Below are 19,918 nucleotides of genomic sequence, written 5' to 3'. Positions count from 1 at the left end.
GGAGTATTAGGAAACATTTGATATATGAATTATTGGGAAATGGTAATTGTATTAAGCACTGATTTTGTAATATGAAAAAATAATCAAAATAAAATGTGACATAGGAAAGGTCTGGAGACTTATTGGTAGAAGGAAGGAACGTACAGGAGAGATAGCTTATCAGGACAAAGAATATAGATTTTTCAGCATCCTTTGTTCACTTTACTTAGTATTTTATTTTTTAATTTTTTTAAAGATTTTATTTATTTGAGAGAAAGAGAGTGGGGCACTTGGGTGTCTCAGTAGTTGAGCATCTGCCTTTGGCTCAGGTCATGATCCCAGGGTCCTGAGATCGAGTCCCGCTTTGGACTGCCTGCAGGGGACCCTGTTTCTCCCTCTGCCTATGTCCCTGCCTCTGTGTGTGTGTGTCTCATGAATAAATAAATACAATCTTTAAAAAGAGAGAGAGAGAGAGAGAGTGCGCACAGGTTGGGGATGAGGGGTAGAGGGAGATGGAGAAGCAGACTCCCTGCTGAGCAGGGAGCCTGACATGGGGCTCCATCCCAGAACCCTGGGATCATGACATGAACCAAAGATAAACACTTAACTGGCTGAACCACCAGGTGCCCCACTTCAATTAGTATTTTAAACAGTGTTTCTCTAAGAGGGGTCTCAAACCATCTGCATCAGATTTACCTAGAAAGTCTATTATAAATGGATATTCTTGAGTCTCACCTTCAAAATTTCTGATTCAAGATGCCTGGATTAAAACCTGGCAATCTACATTGTTAATGAAATAGATAATATGCACACTAAAGTTTTGGAAACATTCATCTAGGTATTCTTTATTCATTCTCTCAATTCAATATAATTTGAGTGTCTTGAGTGTCTACTTATGTATGAGGTAGTGTTCTGGATGCTGAGATGTATCAGAAAACAAAACAAAAAATAATATCTGACTTTGTGAATCTTTTATTTCTAGTATGAAGGGGACAGATAATAAATTATGTAGAATGTTCAAAGATGATAAGTACTATGGAAAAGTAAATAGAATGGAAAAGGGAGGCAGCTTGGAGGCTAGGAAGGAATTTAAGATAGTATAATCAGTGTGGATTTCATGGAATATGTGGCATTTGAGCAACTTCCTGTAGGGTGGTCAAAGACAGAAGCAGAGAGGAAGATGTGGAAGGCTATTGCTATAATCTTGGTGAGAAGTGATGGCATTTAGGAACTGGCTCATGGAAGATAGGGTAGCAGCTGGTCAGGTTATGGATCCATTTTGAAGATAAAGTCAGTGGATATTCTGAAAGATTTAGTATGGTGGGTGGAAGAAAGAGGAATCACAGATGTTTTCATGATTTCTTATCCAAGAAACTGCTAAGCTGTAGCTGTCGTTCCTCTGAGATGAGGAATATTATGGGCAAGAAAGATGTTGCTGAGAAGAATTCAATTATGGATATGTTAAGTTTGAGATGTTAGACATCCAACTTGGTTAGCAAATGGATAAATGAGGCAGAGGATACAGTTAGAACTGGAAATAGAAATTTGGAAGTCATCAACATAGGGATAGGATTTAAAGCCATTAGACTCAAGGAAAATTGAGATTATCGGAGGAGTGGCTATACAGAGAAATGGTCTTTAAGGAGCCCAGGAACTGATAATAAATAGCAGGAGGCAATGGTGAAGGAGGCTAAGAAAGAGTGAGTGACCGGTGAGGTTAGAGAGAGTTCAACACAGTAAGGTATCTTCATGGCTCAATAGGGAAATAATACCAAAGAGAAAGGGGACAGCACTGCCAAAGTCTCGTGACAAGTTAATTAAAATAAAGACCTGAAACTGACCACTGAATTTGGTGAGATCTGATGACCTCAGCAAGAGCAAATTCGCTGAAATGGTGAGGCAGAAATCATGGTTGAAGCATGAGAGAAGAGGAAGTGGAGACCAAAGTCCTGACATCTCCTTTGTGTTTTACTGTAAAAAGCAATGCAGAAATGGACCTAGCCAGAGAAGTAAAAGGGATCAGGAGAAGAAATAACACGTGTGTAGGCTGATGGGAAGATCTAGTAGAGAAAGAAAGCTATATTCAGGAAAAAGCAAAACTTGTTAGCAGGGTTGGTCTTTGTGAGAAGCACAGTTATTTCATGCATAACAAGAGAGAAAGCAGAGGCATGGGAAGAGGAGGAGGTGGAGGGGCTGGATAATTGAGATGCTTAGAACTTGCAGAATTTTTCTTTTAATGACTTCAGGATTCCACTTCCACCCCCCACCCCCCATACCCCGCCTCCTTCAGTGAAATTAGGAAGCAAGGTCATCAGCTGAGAGAGAATGGGGAAAGTGGTTGAATATTTAAGGAGGGGGAAAAAAAAGAAAAAAATATTTAAGGAGGGAGAAGATATGAAATAGGTGGGAGAGAGAGTAGACTAGAAAAATAGTAGAATTGTTTGGCATCATTCAGAGCACATTGGAGATGGCAGATTATGACTTTAAAGTGAGAGTAGTCCTCACGGTTGGCTGAGTTTTCTGTCAACACCTGTAGCTTCCTACAGGCCTACTGATTATATGCTTACTTCTCTCTCAGGGTGTTATTTATGCTGGTGGCTCCCTTTCCCTGGAATACTTTTTCCCATAAACTGTGGCCTACTTCCTCACTGCTTTCAAGTCTTGACTCAGATATCATCTTCTTCATATCTGCCCCGACTACACTCTTTAAAATTGGAAGTTCCTTGCCCAAACTCCCCAGTCTTCCTTATGCAATTCTATCTAATTTTCCAACACCTATCACCACCTAACTCACTACTTAATTTATTACATTTTTTTAAATTTCATGTTTTCACTCCCCTACTCCCCTGCTAAATGTCTAAGCATCATGAAGGGTTTTTTCGTTACTGAATTATAATTGACATACAGTATTGTATTAGTTTCAGGTATACAGCAAGATAGAGATTCGATAGTTTTATACATTATGAAATGATTATCACCATGGGTCTAGTCACCACCTGTCACTATCTGAAGTTATTAAAATATTATTGACTTTATTCCCTATGCTGTAGTTTATATCCTTGTGACTTACTTATTTGATGACTGGAAGTTTGTACTTAATCTCCTTCACCTATTTCACCCATGCTCCTGCCACCTTTCCCTCTGGCAACTGGTGGTTTGTTCTCTGTATGTATAAGTCTGTTTCTGTTTTGTTTTGTTTGTTCTTTTTTTTTTTTTTTTTAAGATTCCACATGTAAGTGAAATCCTACAATACTTGTCTTTCTCTACCTAACTTATTTCACTTAGCATAATACCCTCTATGTCTATTTACATTTTGGCAAATGGCCAGATTTCATTTTATATATATATATATATACACACACACACACACACACACACACACACACACACACATAGATTCTTTATCCATTCAATTATCCATGGACACAGGTCACTGTCCTATCTTGGCTATTGTGAGCAATGCTGCAATGAACATAGGGGTATATATATCTTTCTGAATTAGTGTTTTAATTTTTTTGGATAAATACCCAAAAGTAAAATTGCTGGATACTATGGTAGTTCTATTGTTAATTTTTTGAAGGAGCCTCCATACTGTTAGTAGCTGCACCAATTTACATTCCCACCAACAGTACATGTTGCCAACATCTTTGCCAACACTTACTTTTTGTTTTTTTGATAATAGCTATTTTGACAGTTTTGAGATGTAATCTTATTTTAATTTGCATTTCTCTGTTGATTCATAATGTTGAACATCTTTCCATATGCCTATCATTCATCTGTATGTCTTCTTTGGAAAAATGTCTGTTCAGGTCCTCTGCCCATTTTTTAATTGGGTTTTTGTTTTGTTTTGTTTTGAGTTGTATGAGATCTTTATATAATTTGGATATCGACCCTTCAACTGCTACATCATTTGCAAGTATCTTCTCCCATTCAGTAGTTGTATTTTTTCATGTTGTTGATGGTTTCCTTCACTATGCTGGAGCTTCTTAGTTTGATATAGTCTCATTTGTTAATTTTTTTCAATAATTTATTGAAAAAACCCTTTTTAGCTTATTTTTTTTAATGTTTTATTTAGTTGAGAGAGAGAGAGGCAGAGACACAGGCAGAGGGAGAAGCAGACTCCATGCAGGGAGCCCAACGTGGGACTCCATCCTAGGTCTCCAGGATCACACCCCAGGCTGCAGGCAGTACTAAACCACTGCGCCACCAGGGCTGCCCCCCTCATTTGTTAATTTTTGCTTTTGTTGCCTTTGTCTGAGGAGACACACAGGTATCTCAAAAAAACAAGGAAAGTCTCAAATAGTCTAAGTTTAAACGAACAAAGTTAGTAGAAGGAAAGAAATAATAAAGATCAGAGAGGAAATAAACGAAAATAGACACTTAAAAAAGAATAGATAAGATCAATGAAACTAAGACCTAGTTCTTTGAAAAGATAAATCAGTAAGCCTTTATTTAGTTAGACTCCTCAAGAAAAAAGAAAGTTCACAAAGGCTTGAATTTTTCTTTTATTCATTTCTATATTTTAGGCATCTAGAAAAGTTCCTGGCATACAGTAAACATTCAATTAGATATTTATCAAATGATTGAATTAATTAATTCTTTGGCCTGGTGGTCATGAAGTTTAAGAGACCTGGTTTTGTTGCAGATTATTTAATGACTATCGGTTGATATATCCTGGAGGATAGTGTTATTCCATTAATGTTGTTTTAAGTTATTAGTTCTAATAATAAATCACACCAAATGGGATTTTTATGCTCTGCAAAGTGCTTTCTGGTCATTATCCCATGGTACTGGAATTTAGTAATCTTACAGTTTCAGTTACCTAATACTTGAAATGGAATAAAAATAACAGTTTATTTCTATTCCTTCATATATTTAATTCTTTTGGTTTAGCTCTAAACTGACCTACCTTATTCCCATTTGTTATAGCAGTTTGTGTTTATATACAGCTACTAACTGAATGCCTTGCATTTAGCAGGTGTCTATAAATATCTTTTGACTTAATTTATTGTAACACTTTAGTGTAGTTTTCACTAACCTGTCAAGGTTTACTGAGCATTTATAAAAAGGGAATATTTAAATTAGACTACTTATTTTTTTTAGCCCAAAGCATTATATAAAAAGGAAATTTTAAAGATCTGTCATAAATTCATATATTTTAAAAGTAATTTTTACTGTATTTAAATTTTTCTTTAAATTGCTAAAGATTGCTGTCTCATTAAAAATGTATTTTTCTCTAGCTCTCAAACCTTTATTAGATTAGTTATCTTATATTTGTGCCAAGAAGAATTTCTAACAAGAGATAAATTTTGAGCTATGTTAATTTTTCCTCCAGGCTGAAAAAGGAATTGGGGAGGATGGATGTGTTTATTGTGTTGTTCCGGTGCTTCTGCTGCTTTGCTTCAGGAACAAGCACAAAAAACAGCACTCCGTCTTTCCGCTTCTACAGCACAACAAAGAACTGTACCACTAACCCTCTTTCTCCAAATCTCTTTTTAAAAAGTCAAAATCTTTAAAAATCATATAAGCATCTTAAAATTTAATTATTGTCATCCTCAGACTTTTGATGGATTGATTGCAATTACGTATTTACATAAACTATGTCTGTCTACACAACTGAAGGCATTTAGGACATTGATTAATAGCATAATTTGTTTTGTATTTTTGGATTAAATGCCAGAAGTGCACTGGTGAAGAATTAAAGAACTGTGAGAAACATACAATTTATCTCTTAAAGGAAAGATACATAGTCTCCTGGGCCATTTATTTAAGTTTACTCTGTGAATCTGAATCTGATCAGAACATATTCTTTATATTTTCTGGTGAAGAAGCATACTACTAGGTCTATTCTTCACATTTTATTGTATTTTTAAAATATTTATATTGAATTGCATTTGAAAATTGATGATGAATGTTTATTTAACAGTATTGCTTACTGAAGTCCATTTAAAATGATAGTTTCTTTAAATGGACTCAGTTTCCTATTAAGGTGGTTATTTGGAGATAAAAATGCTTTGAAAAGCCTTAGCAATAATAGTATCAAAAAGAGTAGCAGGAAATAGCTTTACTGCTTAAAAATATTTCTCATCACCTGTCACGCTATTTTAAGATTGTGTCATAAGGGTCAAAAAAATTCAATTCTTGAAATAATTGGTGATTTGGAGGGAATAATATTAATGATCTTGATAACTATATATCTTTTTTAAATTTTATTTATTTGAGAGAGAGAGCACATGAGCACAAGAACAGGGGGGAGGGGGAAGAGGCAGAGGGAGAGGAAGAAGCAAGCTCCCTGCTGATTAGGGAGCCCCACACGGAACTCTGTCCCAAGACCCTGGGATCATGACCTGAGCAGAAGGCAGACAGTTAACCTACTGAGCCACCCAGGCACCCATATATATATATATATATCCTTATTTGAATGAATTTTATCTTTTTCTAATTTACGATAAAATTATGGAATCCATGCCATGGAATTAGGTCTATGAATTTTTTTGAAATTTCCAATTATGTTATTTGTTATTTGGTGTGATTACATAGCATGTTTAGATCTAGGTTTTAATTTTCACTTTTGGAACGAAAAGCAAAATATTAAGATTCATGTAAAAAGCATCATCTTAATGCCAACTCTTAAATTCCTTTAAATATTTGCTATACTTGGAACCTAATGTTATGTTTTATCTGTAGCACTTTCATTGTTAATAACAGTGTTACTTGTCATTACTTGTAATTCCAAATTAATACTTCCAAAACTTACATCTTCTGATTACCTAAAGATACATGTTTACTAAATTATGTGGTAACTATTAATCAAGAGACAGGTTACAGCCCATTATAAAGTCATAGCTTTTCCAACAGATAATATTTTTAGTTCAAAATTATTTCTATGCAAAATAGCTAAAAATACTCTTATCCTTTTTACTTACTATGAGATCCTCCAGAATTACAAAGTAGGGTGACCACGAACCAACTCCACTTGAAGAAAAAGAAAAAAGATGTTACTGTTTACTGAATGAAAACTAGAAAAAGGAATTTAGAGAACTGTTACGTTAAGCATATTTTTCTCCGTTAATGCCACTTCTCAGCTTATCCCTGGGTATCTATATTTGTGTGTATGTATATTGAATATGTGTGTGTGTGCATAAAATCCATCTTTTATTTTAAGAGCAAACATTTTCATTAAGTATGTATGTAGATAAATGTCTGATTGTCACTGACAGGGTTGTTTGCAAAGTCAGTGATAGCACATAGCATTTTACCAAGTGATTAATTTTTATTGGCTCAATTCACTAGTTCAGTAACACAAAGTAGTTACTCATGCTCAAAAATGCATAATCAGTAAATAGTTTGGGGATTTATCTCTTTTTGGACGTTGAACTATTCCACTCAAACTAAAATGGATGGATTATTTCTAGTAAACATAAAAATGAAAGCCTTTTAAAAAGTCTTGTAGTCTTAATCTTTTAAAGCAAATTAAGTCCTTTAAAAGGATGTCTTAGTTTGCTTCATTTGTCAGTAATGTATTACTTTGAACTTATCATTTTGCTTCACCTTATTTTTTCAAAATGATACTTAGTCCATCAACTTAGATCACTTCAGTTTGATTTATAATGCTGTGTTGAAAATCTAAGAAAGTCAAATTTTGCAAGCATTTTAAACCACTTTGTTTTCAAATTAACCATTTATCATATGTAGCAAAGATGCCAACATTGTGTTTTACTACTTTTATCTCAATACAATGAAATGAATAATTCCATATATACCTTTCACATTGTTTCAGTATACTTCAGTCTTTCAGCAAGCATTCATTTCAAACTATATGTTAGGCATTTGCCAGGTATTAAAGATACACACATGAGAAAGACAGTGATCCTGCACTCGGGAAACTCATAAATGGATAAAGATCAAAAAGGTGGTGGTGGTAGTGGGAAAAGGTGGACTTTAGTATTTAACATTTATGCTATGCCTGCAATCTAGGTACTTCATATTGTTTCAATTAAACCTCACAAAACACCATAAGATATTTATTATTTTTCCCATTTTATAGAAGGAGAAACAGACTCAGTCAGCAAGTTGCCCAAGATCATAAAGCTAGTAAGTGGCAGAGATGTGATACAAACGTCTCATTCTCCAAACTCCTATTCATATTTGTTTATATTACTGGCAACTTTTTGAATTCCAAGCATAATGAAGATATAAAACTGGGTAATCTATAGTCCCTACCCTCAAAAATTTTAATTTTCATGAGAGCAACTCATACTTTTTTTTAAAAAAGCTATGAGTGTACATCCTTTTAGACTATGTTTAAACCCATTTTGGGTCAAAATTATTCTATGATAATATAGAGGTAGTTAAACCACAGTTTGAACAGAACTCTGTTGACTTCATTTGTTTCTTTCTTAATTTGGTCTGTAAGAAATTTTTGTCTCAAAGTTTTATAACTGATACAACTTACTACCATTAAATAATTGCTAAATTGCTGCCTGAGGAATATTGTATTGCTCTATAGAATTCCTCCCAATTAGTTTTGTTCATTTAAATAGAAAACTTTTTTAAAGAACTAGGGCAGATTGAGAAGTATTTAAAAGTCAAGCTACTTTATTTTAATTTGGCTAAATTTAAATTCTCCAGGGTAAAAAAATTGCAGCCAGGATTAATTCCAGCATAAAAACAAACATTTTGTATTAATCTCTAAATCTTCAAGTCTACATTTCAGACATCATAAAGTCTTTCTTTATGTTACCCTTGTCTTCTTATGCAAGGGAACTTAAAGATACTTCACCTTCGTTATGAATGGAGAAACCTCAAAACATTTATAATATTTTTATGATTCAAGAGATACAAATTTCAGATGCTGCAGATAAATAAAATAGAAAGTAACCAAGTGCCAGTAAATGTACATTCTTTATCTTGTTCATGAAGTTAGAATCTGTGCCATACATTTCTGATTTAACTACAGAGCTGTTATTTTACTGAGCTCTTGCTATTTTAATTTTTTGTCATGTACCTATATATGTGTGTACACACATATATGTGTGATTTATATTTATATGAATATCTGATACTAATATTTTTTATAAGTAAAATTCATTTTATGAATGAAAATTAACATATGACACTTTTTAATTTCAGTTTATTGATGGTCGACTGGCAAAACTAAATGCAGGAAGAGGTTTCTCTGATATATTTGAAGAGGAAATCACTTCAGGTGGCTTTTGTGGAGGTAAAGACTAGTTCTAGTATGATTATCCATTTTCTGAGTAATAATTGTCTTGATTTTTGCACTTGTATCTATCTGATATACTCTACTATTTTCTCTAATGTCTTAGGTATATTTTTTCATCTTATGAGAGCTATGGTATTATTATTCAAGGTGTTAAGATGGTCTCATGAATTGCTACTTGTTTACTTGGATAATCTCTTAATATTAGTAGAAATAAATATCACAGAAATGCAGTTAGCTTATATCTTCCTGTCTTGCATCCTGACTAGTATTCTCTGCTAAAAAAAAAAAAAAACCACAGTGATGGCTACTACTAAGTAAGAATTACAGAACTGAGATTATAATTGAAATATTAGATTGTAATATTATCTAAAAAATTGAATACCACAAGTGCTTTTTTACATTTTAAGTAAGTGTATTGTTATAGAAGTCTTTACCTTTTTTTTGCTTTGCAGAACACTGCAGCATGAGGAAAAGACTTTTCAGTTTACCATCCCATGTGCTTACACTTGTCACTGTAAAAAGTGCTCACTAAATAAATGGAAGGCGTCGTATTATTTTGTATGTGTGAAACATAAGCTAGGTGATATCTCATTTTTATTTAATATAATGCACTTTAATATAATTAAACAATTGCAATGTTTGATATGTAAGATTTCAAACAATGTTACAATTATCTAGGCAGTTAATGACTTATGAACTGGTACTTTGTACATGATTGCTCTGGTATATAGTCCTGACTCTGGCAGAGAATTTTGCTGGAGTCCTTGAAATGTCACATTGATTTATTCAGCTGGTATTTGTGCTAAGTGTTTACCTATATACTAGGCACTGTTCCAGATACGGGGTGGACTAAACAAACAAAAATCTCTGATGTTCATTCTCACCATGTATAATAGTAATTTTTTCTCTTTATTTATAGGTTTAATTTTGGGGAAAATGTCTTTGGGATATGTGTGAATAAATAGTTACTAGAATTGAGAAATAAAACATGAAAAAACAAAGAGTAATAAGTACTCATCTACAGATTTCCCCAAATTTAATTTTTTTCCTAAATAAGATATATTTTTGTACCATAGAAATACAAAAACCATTTAGATAATTTGTTCATTAAAAGAGGTACAAAGGAACTGAGCATTTATGGATCTTCATCTGACATAAGTATAGCATTTCATTGAAAGCATTTAGCTTAAAAAAAAAAAAAAAAAAAAAAAAGAAAGCATTTAGCTTTGGGAAAAACTTTAGTTTACTTGACTCAGCAAGTAAGCCAAGTGTGCAGTCAGTCATTCAGCTCCTTGCTTTCCTCAACTCATGGGTAAAAATTTAGCTTCAATGGAATTTTTGTGTTAAAATAAGGCTTTTCTGCTTTTCAACTCAGACAAGCAAAATATTGTCAGCTCATGGACAAATTGCTTGAGGCATCTATTCAGTATTTATATAACTGCTGTCTCATTATTTTTATGACCCGTGGGGCTAGTATCTTATAAGGAATTGAAGATGACATCTTGTGACAGTAATGGGGTAGAACTATGATCGTTTTGTATAGTTAAATTCTGTAGTCTTAACCATTAGTCCAGATACCTCTGTACTAGAATAGAGAATAGATGGGCTTTTCCAGTGGGAAAGCGGTTGCTAAAATTGTTCATTAAAGGCCTTATGGTTTAAAAAGGATAAAAAATTGATCGCCAGTTGGCATCTGACTTAGAGACTGCTACATTTTCAGTTCAACTTCATGCCAAGCACTTTGTTGTCCTTTCTAAAAATGAAAAAGATTTTGAACACCTATCTTAATTTGGTGGTGGCGGGGGCAGTACTGACTCAAAAGGAAAGCATAGTTCAACAAGTACTAATTTCAGTGTGTACAGCAAGAAAGTATATTAAAAATTATGCCTGGTTAGCAAGTGTTATTTTTTAATTATTTTAGTTTATTATTTTAGAGATACATAGAGATTATTCTCAGAAGAAAGGAAAGCACAATTTGTTCAGGTTTTAAATAAAAATATGAATGATCTAGTAAAAAGTAGTAATGTTCTTATAAATGAGGAGATATATAGATAAAAGAACATTATACATTTGTCACTTAACCTACATTTGTAAGAAAGAATATGTCTATATCATGATATGAAACTGTTTTTCAAAGAAGCAAACTATTTTAACTGTTGTTTCTCTCATAGTGATAATAACTATACTTGTTCCTACTTATTAACATGTGGCAGGATCTCTTAGAAGAGCTCTACCAATTTTATCTCATTTAATCCTCACAGCACCTATGGGGTATTTTGATTATCCATCCCCAGCTTTATGAGGGCACTTACCTCAACAGCTTCCTCAAGGTCACATAGCTACTGGGGCTAGAGTCTAAGCTCGACATGTATCTGCCTGGCTTCAAAGCTCTTGCTTTAATAACGATAATATATTGCTTTCTTATGATAAGAAATCTTAATTGGAAGACATTCAGTAAACAAGAGCACTACCCAAACTTTCTCTACTCTGATTGGATAAAAGTAAAATTCCCATCCCTTGATTATCTGTTGAAGATTTTGTACACATAAAGCCCTAAGAAGGATCACTATAAGAGAAATCAACATTTGCTAAAGCTGAGGAAAAAATTATGTTCCTTGAAACAAAAATTATTAGGATGTTTCAGAGAAGCATTTAGTTTCTCCCCTTTCTGTGTCGTTACAGTGGCAGTTTGTATGCGGTATTTGCTGCCAGTATACACAATTATGATAAAATGAATGTGAGCATCATAGAATTTTATAATGATTGTGGCTCCGATAAAAATATACAGGGCAGGACAGTCATACATAGAAAATCTAGATCCAGATTGAATCTAGAACTATGGTTACAGACTGTGGATGCGTACAGATTTCCAAAAACCATTTTCTGTCCTGTGAATCCCTGCAGTCAGGGCTGTTAAAGAAATCTCTGTTACTCCTGATTTTTTTCATGAGACCCTTGTAGAATATTCAATCTTAACAGGGAAGTAATACCAGGAAGTGTGTAAAGTGAAGAATATCCAGAGGTTGAAAGGTAATAAAAGTGGACATGAGTAGAACAAATGATGCAATTAGGTAAACACACGTATTGGTCTATGAAAAAGCAGCTAAGGAATATTGAGTAGTTAAGAACATGGGTGGGGTTTTTTTGCATATTATTTTTTCACTTAAAATAAGACTAGTTTTTAAAATCCAATTCCAATTATCTAAATTTTAAAAAGGAGAAACATTTTCAGATTGATTTTATGTAGAAGCATATAGTTATTCTTCATTAGCATTTGTTTCTTCAGTGATTTCCTCATATAATCTGATCAATCTTTTATTTATTGTACTGACCAAAGCACCAAGGGAATTTGAAGAGGTAGTAGGTAGTCATCTGCTTTAGCGGCATTTTTCTGTCTTCACTGAACCATTTAGGTAAATTTATGTTTTTTGAGAAGTAACTCCAAATCACTGGAATTTAAACAAATACATTTGAAGAAGAAATCTTTACACAAGTGAGAAACAAAGATAATTTTGTCCTTGAGTGTGAGAAAATCACTCGTATGTTTAATGAGAACAATGTTAGGAATTTCCTCAATAATGGTTATTTCCATAATCCAGTTACTTTGGTGGAAGAACTCAGACATTTTTTTTGGCATTCAGATCCATTTTTAAGAAGAAAAACAGCCTTAAATTTTTTTTTTAAGAATAATGTGCTTGTCTCATAAATTTTGTGGAAATAGAAGCTTTCAATATGAAAAGCACTAAATTTAGAGATACAAATATCTTTTAAAAATTTCTTTAACAAGAATCTACCTAAATTGTACCACATGTTTCCCTATCATCTCAAGCAGTTTATTTAGGGACTTCCTGTTTTCCCCTCTGCATATAATTCTGGATTATTATTGCTCATTCTGCCAACTGTTTCTTCTCAAGGTATCTGCTTTCTAATGAAATTAGTGTGAAGTGGTACAGAGGAAATCTCTGTTTTATCATATTTTATTAAGCAATCTTAAGAGGTAGAATTTCAGAGTTGAAGGACTACTGAACCAAGAATTCAAATACCTAGATTCTTTTTCTTTCTCAATTGCTATCTTTGCAACCTTGGGCAAATAATGTACCACCTCAGAACCTTTGGCATGTTACTGACAATAATGACTTACATTTTTGGTGTAACTGTAATGTTCCAGGTATTGTACTAAGTAACATTGTAGCAGCCAGGTTAAAGACCTAGTCCCAAATTGCATAGTTTACAAGGATACAGTGGACTTGAACTCTCAGATCCATTGTACTCCAAAACCTACTTGCTCCCTCATTGAACTGTGCTACCTCGCTTTGCCTATCTTAAGAGTGTAAAAACACAACTTAAATAAAGTAATGTAGGTAGGTAGAAAACATTTTGTGACCTCTGAAGAGCCTCATAGGAGCCATTTTTGTTCCTCACAACTTGAAATAAGACACTGAACTTTCTAAAACTGCTCTGATGTTTTATGATACTTATTTTCTTTGTAGTTTAGAGACTTAAAAAAGTATTTTCTGGATTGACAGTGTTCTAACTAGTTATATAGAAGTTAATGTTTCTCTTTCTACTTTCTTCATTTCATTTTGGAAAAAGGGTGAAAATAAAGCACTTTCCAAATTACTATAAATAGTAAGCAAGTCTTAAATGTGTGATTTTTAATAGAGAAGTTAGTAAGTATATGAACTGATGAGAACTTTTAATAGAGAAATAAAAGTATATGAACAGTCTAGATAAAGATACACTGTTTATTTTTTTGTATTTAATAAACTCTCCTTGGAAATAAGTTGATTAGAATAAGTTTAATTTTTTTGTCATTCTACAAAGGAAATATGATTTAAAAAATTGTTCAGGGCAAATACCACCTGAAACTCATCGTTTTTAAACACTGCAAAGCTTATTTATGGAGACTTTTACATAGATACATTTTGCTATAATCATTTCATAAAATTAGAAAAAAATATCATTTTTGCCCATGTATTTTCTTCTAGAAAAGTGAAGTGCAGTGCTGAGTAGTAGTAAGAGATGTTTTTCACAATTGGGATTGTTTCTTGATTTTCTTTTTTTAATTAGAGAAAGATTTTTAATTACAGGAGTAATTTCAGACTGGGACACATTTTGCATGATGTTGATTAGGAATGCAAAGAAAACAGCTGGAAGTCAATTCTTGGGCTGGGTTCATTCTGCTTCTATTGTAATAACAGCAAGGTAATGAATTTTTTTAAAAGAACACAACTACATACAAGTAGAGAACATATATGGTGACAGATGTTAACAAGATTTATGTGGTGATCATTTTGCAATATATAGAACTATCGAATAATTATGCTCTATATTTGAAACTAATATAATGTAATATGTCAACTACTTCAATTAAAAAAAGAACAGATCATAATCTGTTTTAGGGATTACCTGTACTGGAAAGTCTCTCAGTAGCCATCAGGATTTTGTTTTTTTAAGCATTTAAACCAAGAAGGTAAAAGAAATCAAGTTGATACAAAACATTACTTGAGACTGTGTATTGGTTTTTTGCCTTCTGAAATAATTTTATTGATTAAATTACCATATTTGGAGCCAAATATGATTACTAGGTTTATTAGAACTGGTTTTAAGGAGTGCACTTGTGATGAGCACTGGGTGTTGTATGGAAGTGTTGAATCACTGTATTGTACACCTGAAAGTAATATTACACTGTATGTTAACTAACTGGAACTTGAATAAAAACTTAAAAAAAAGAACTTTGTCAGTATTTGAACTTTCTAATAACCATCATATTCTGTAGACTATAACTTTCATTTGCTTCATATTTCCTTGGGTAGTATCTTTCAAACTTGGATTTATGACTAGAGAATATCTTAAGAACCATGACTGTGATTTAATTGCATTATAGTAAAATTTGCTATCAATTAATGTTAATAATAAAAAGACATAGAATAATTGCTTTTTGTCTTCAAGTTTCTTTGCAATTTTTAAATTCCCTTCTAGTTTTTTCTTTCCCTTTGCACCTGCAGTGTTATTTTTAAATGAACCCAGTTGCATAAAAGAGGCAAACTTTTACAAGACAACATAGACATAAAACATTGAAAATTTATTATAAAAGACATAGGAATCTTGGATTTCAAAAAAGGGGATATATTTTCCCACTCTGAATGTGATATTAAAATGAAAGAAGATATGTTGCCTTCATATGGGAGTGAAGAAAAAATGTCTATTCTTAAACATTCTAATCACCGTGTTCCTAAGAATTAGAACAATTTAATAGTTCTTCAGATACCACTGCTTTTTTCACAACATTGCAGATAAATAAAATTTGCCTGCTAAAAACCTGGAAATGTTAGTTCTTGATTAATTTTAGTTTATGGACTTATTTTAGATTAAATATTCCTGACATCTTATTTTTATATTTTCCAGGGAACCCAAGGTCATATCAACAGTGGGTGCATACTGTCAAGGTAATGATAATCCTTCACTGTTTTTAATTCCTTCACTCAAGTATATATGGAGAAATGTTCAATAAAAGAATACTACTTATACTTACGCTGTTAATTGGCAATATTTGAAATGTTTGTATATTTTTTCACATTTTAAATATTTTTATTTTATGTTATTATAATTTGATACCATAATTTTAAAATGGAAAGCTTTTGTTCCATAAATGCCACAATTTGAAAAGCAAGATGTTATTGTAACCTTCTATTACATCCTAAAACAAAGGAATTACAAGCAGGATTCGAGGGTAGTTTTATCATTTTTGGTAATGTGCTTTTGTTAATGTGATTTTTTAAATGTAAAACTTGCCTCCACAGATTTAGGCTTTATTGTTCAACCTTAAAACAATAAAGAGTTGATTGTAGCTCATTTTTTTTTTTACTAAGTTTTAAATATAAACCTATTACTGGTCATATTGCTCAAGTCTGCCTAAACTGCAAAGATACAATGATTCTTAAATCATATATTACACTAACTAAAAGAACAGAGTAGAATGTTTATATTTTGTCTGAAATTACTATAGTGTATGAAAGTTTGAAAACACTTAATGTGACATAATTTCTGTAGGTCTTTGTTTAACTTTGAGTAAAGCTCTTTTTCTATACTATTAATAATGCTTTGCTTTCAGGACAGTCTGGTTTAAAATTTTTGGAAATATGTTTCTGTTTTTCCCTTTGTAGAAAGGAGGTGCACTATTTAACACAGCAATGACCAAAGCAACTCCAGCTGTACGGACAGCATATAAATTTGTAAGTTTTCTTTTGATATTTAAAAATTCTATTGATGGGACGCCTGGGTGGCTCAGTGGTTGAGCGTCTGCCTTCAGCTCAGGGCATGATCCCAGGATCTGGGATAGAGTCCCACATTGGACTCCCTGTAAGGAACCTGCTTCTCTCTCTGCCTGTGTCTCTGCCTCTCTTTGTGTGTCTCTCATGAATAAATAAATAAATCTTTTAAAAAATTCTTTTGATAATACATTTTCCTACCCTACAGACATATAAGTCTAGAATACTTCCTATTTTTTCTTTTAAAAAATTCAGAGTTAATATTGACCAAAGTGAATTCAGTTTTTACAACTACTGTATAGAAAGGATATTCCCTTTATGTAACCTAAAAACAATTCTTCAGTTTATTTCAAAGCTATCAGCAAGATTGTGAACTTAAATTGAAACAGCCCATAATGAAGTGCCATTTTTAAAGATTTGATTCTTTCATTTAACAATGTATTTTAAATTCTCATTGTATACTTGAGGCTTAAGTAGGAAAAAATAGAAAAATATGGCAGTTTCTCTTCCCTCAAAGATACTTGACTCTCCATAATTAAAATTCTTCAGTGATTTTATTTTAGGTTTTAGTAAAATTTAAGAACACCTGTATCAATAGCAATAACACAGAATAAATAATGAAATAAAAATCTCTTTAATGTGATAAATAAGACCATTTAAGACCTTGTAAGACCTTGACCCCTATGTCCTTTCAATTCACCCCAACCCTCTGAGCCTGCCATATCCCTAAAGATACTGAGCTACTCCTAATTTCATGAATGCAAGATGTTCTCTTCTGCCTCTATTCTTATATAATCCATGTCTACTAACTGAAACATTTATTTCTTGGATTTTATTCACCCAGTAAACACTAATTCATCCTATTAAAGGTTTAGTTTAGGCATAGTTGTTTCCCTGAACAAAAATTTCCATATTTCTAACCCCACACTCCAAGGGTTTTTCTCTACATTCTGTGTGCTCATAGGGCCTGTAGACATACTTCTATTTCAACACTTGTTTTGCCTGCACACATCTTTATCTCTTAGGGGGTTGGTATTTAGTAAAGTATTTTTTTAAATGCAATAAATAAAATAAATATATAAATAAAATAAAAATATTCAGAGCAGTAGTTTAGGATTTTATTTATTTATTTACTTGAGAGAGAGAAGAGAGAGTGGGAGCGAGCATGTGCAGCATGGGAAGGGGCAGAGGAAGAGGGAGAGAGAATCTCAAGCAGACTCCACACTGAACACAAAAGAGCCCAGTGCTGGGCTCCATCTCATGACTCTGAGATCATGACCTGAGCCGAAGAGTCCAACACTCCACTTATCCGCTTACTGAGCCACTCAGGCGCCCAAGGGCAATAATTTTCATTTTATAGGAATTTATCTTCAAATGCTTTCTCAGTAAAGGAATTGATGTGATTGAATTAACAATGGAATACTACATTTTAAATAAGCTTTGAACTTCTTTTCTTGTTTTAACTTACAATTATGACATATATGTAGCTACCATTACTGTTAAAAAAAAAAAACGTTTCAAAGATTACATATTATAGTAGGAAAGCTAATCTACAGAATGGATTCAAAAAAACGGGCCAAAATTCTGAACTGTTTGAAGCCTTATCATAATGTAAGAGTAGGAAGAGGTCATGATTTTTCCTGGGAAACATCAGCCCCTGCATTTTGTTTGGTCATTTCATAGTTTTTCTGGAAAACCTCTCTGAATATATCACTATCTTCTTATAATACTGGTGATTTGATTTTTGGAGAGTTTTTGGAGAGATTTTGTTTTTTTACAATGAAATAGCATATGGCTGCCATGAGAAACATTAGGCTAGCCTTGTTTCTCACATTCATTTAAGATTCTAAAAAATGTTTCCTCGTCAAGTGCCCTTTATTTTATTCCTTGAACAAATACTTGAAGTTTTTCCTCAGGCTTAGAGAAATTGTGTTATATTATTTTGCTAAATGTGTTTTTCTCCTTAATTTCACTCATATTTTCCAAAAATCCCAGAAATAAGCATGTTCAAAATTTCATTCATTTTTCATATTTTATCTTTCTAATCAGTAGAGTGTTTATTTTCTGCAGAATAGTAAAATGTTTCCTAGTTAAAATTCTCTCTGGAAGATTATTTCCTAAATTAATTTCAGGCAAATGAAGATCTTCAGAATATATTTAATCACTTTTACCATTTATCTCATGATCATGTTGTACATGAATCACAAAGTCAAGAGGTTTGGGACAAATAAAGTCAATTTATGACTTTCGTAGTTGTATCTAAAACTACTCTTTCCAGTATGCTCATATTCTGAAATATGAACTCTTGAACTTCCTCCTTTGACCACAGATTACTATGAACAAAAATTCTAATCTGTCTTGAATGGGTTTAACAGAATTTATTTACTTGACTTTCCATACATAGTAAATTTTTAAAAACTGGGAACCATGTTTTAAACTGTTTCATTCATTCAGTAAATTGAGTATCTCTAATAAACTAGGTGTTGTACTGGTTATATGAGTTAGAGAAGTGAGTGTGGTACATACTGTGAGTGACAGAAGTACTGTCTCTGCTAATTTTATGTTTATAGCACTGTCACTTCACTCTGTGTTTTGAACATACTACAAAAGAATTGAAAATATATTTGTTGAAGGAAATAATGATTTTGTCCTATTCAGAGAACAGTTTTTCTATGCTTAGAACATTTCTTCTGTGCTTTTTATGCTTATATTTTTCTATGCTTGCAAAGATCGTAAAGAAAACTAGAATTAACACATATACTTTTCTTATCAATCTGAAAGTAACAGTAAAGTGAAGACATAATTAATTTGGCTAAAAGATTTTCTGAGTCAACTTTCTTGTTAGGTTTTTGCATTTTAAATTATTTGCTGGATGCTTCTCTGTAGGGGATATTTATTGCTTAATTTTGACTTGGTATTGAAAACCTGTGCCCCATCTTCCAAATAGTCTGAAAGAGGTCAGTGGAGGGGGTAGGGCATTTAGAACCATGACTCACTCTCAATTCAACTTTATATGCATAGGAGCATCTGAAAAGATTAGTGTGAATCAAGGGAATTTCGAAAGAATAGAGGATATTTAGAAAAATTAGAGTATAGACAGAATAAGAGCATAGATGGAGACAAATTCTAGGAGATGGAAACAGGAACATTTTCTTGGTAGTTACTCATTTTTACCTAATGGGAATGTAAGGATTAATACAGGACCCTTTGAGTCACCTGGGTGGCTCAGTGGTTGAGTGTCCTGCCTTTGGCTCAATTCGTGAACCCCGGGGTCCTGGGATTGAGTCCTGCAGGGAGTCTGCTTCTCCCTCTGCCCATGTCTCTGCCTCTCTCTGCGTGTCTCTCATGAATGAATAAATAAAATATTAAAAAATATACAGGCTCTCTAAGTAGATTCAGTGGCTTTACCAGTAAAACAATGGATGTGAAAATGCTTTATTAA

At 32.8% G+C, this 19,918-nt stretch overlaps 1 protein-coding gene across 12 annotated transcripts in view; it reads left to right on the top strand.

Annotated features, from left to right (window-relative positions):
- The window catches only part of DENND1B (DENN domain containing 1B), a 261,096-nt gene that overhangs the window by 203,301 nt on the left and 37,877 nt on the right, over nucleotides 1–19,918 (top strand). For 9 of the 12 annotated variants that reach the window (XM_072831286.1, XM_072831295.1, XM_072831287.1 and 6 more), the window contains 4 exons: nucleotides 8,028–8,073; nucleotides 9,112–9,202; nucleotides 15,614–15,654; nucleotides 16,372–16,440. In XM_072831286.1, coding sequence (XP_072687387.1) covers nucleotides 8,028–8,073; nucleotides 9,112–9,202; nucleotides 15,614–15,654; nucleotides 16,372–16,440 — 247 coding nt within the window. The remainder of the gene's footprint in view (nucleotides 1–8,027; nucleotides 8,074–9,111; nucleotides 9,203–15,613; nucleotides 15,655–16,371; nucleotides 16,441–19,918) is intronic. The other 3 variants (XM_072831293.1, XM_072831292.1, XM_072831294.1) reach the window with 1 other exon arrangement.

This window comes from Canis lupus, chromosome 6 (genome assembly GCF_048164855.1).
Source record: "Canis lupus baileyi chromosome 6, mCanLup2.hap1, whole genome shotgun sequence".
Classification (NCBI taxonomy): domain Eukaryota; kingdom Metazoa; phylum Chordata; class Mammalia; order Carnivora; family Canidae; genus Canis; species Canis lupus.
Note: the sequence above shows the minus strand (reverse complement) of the source record. Positions and strands in the feature narration are given on the sequence as shown.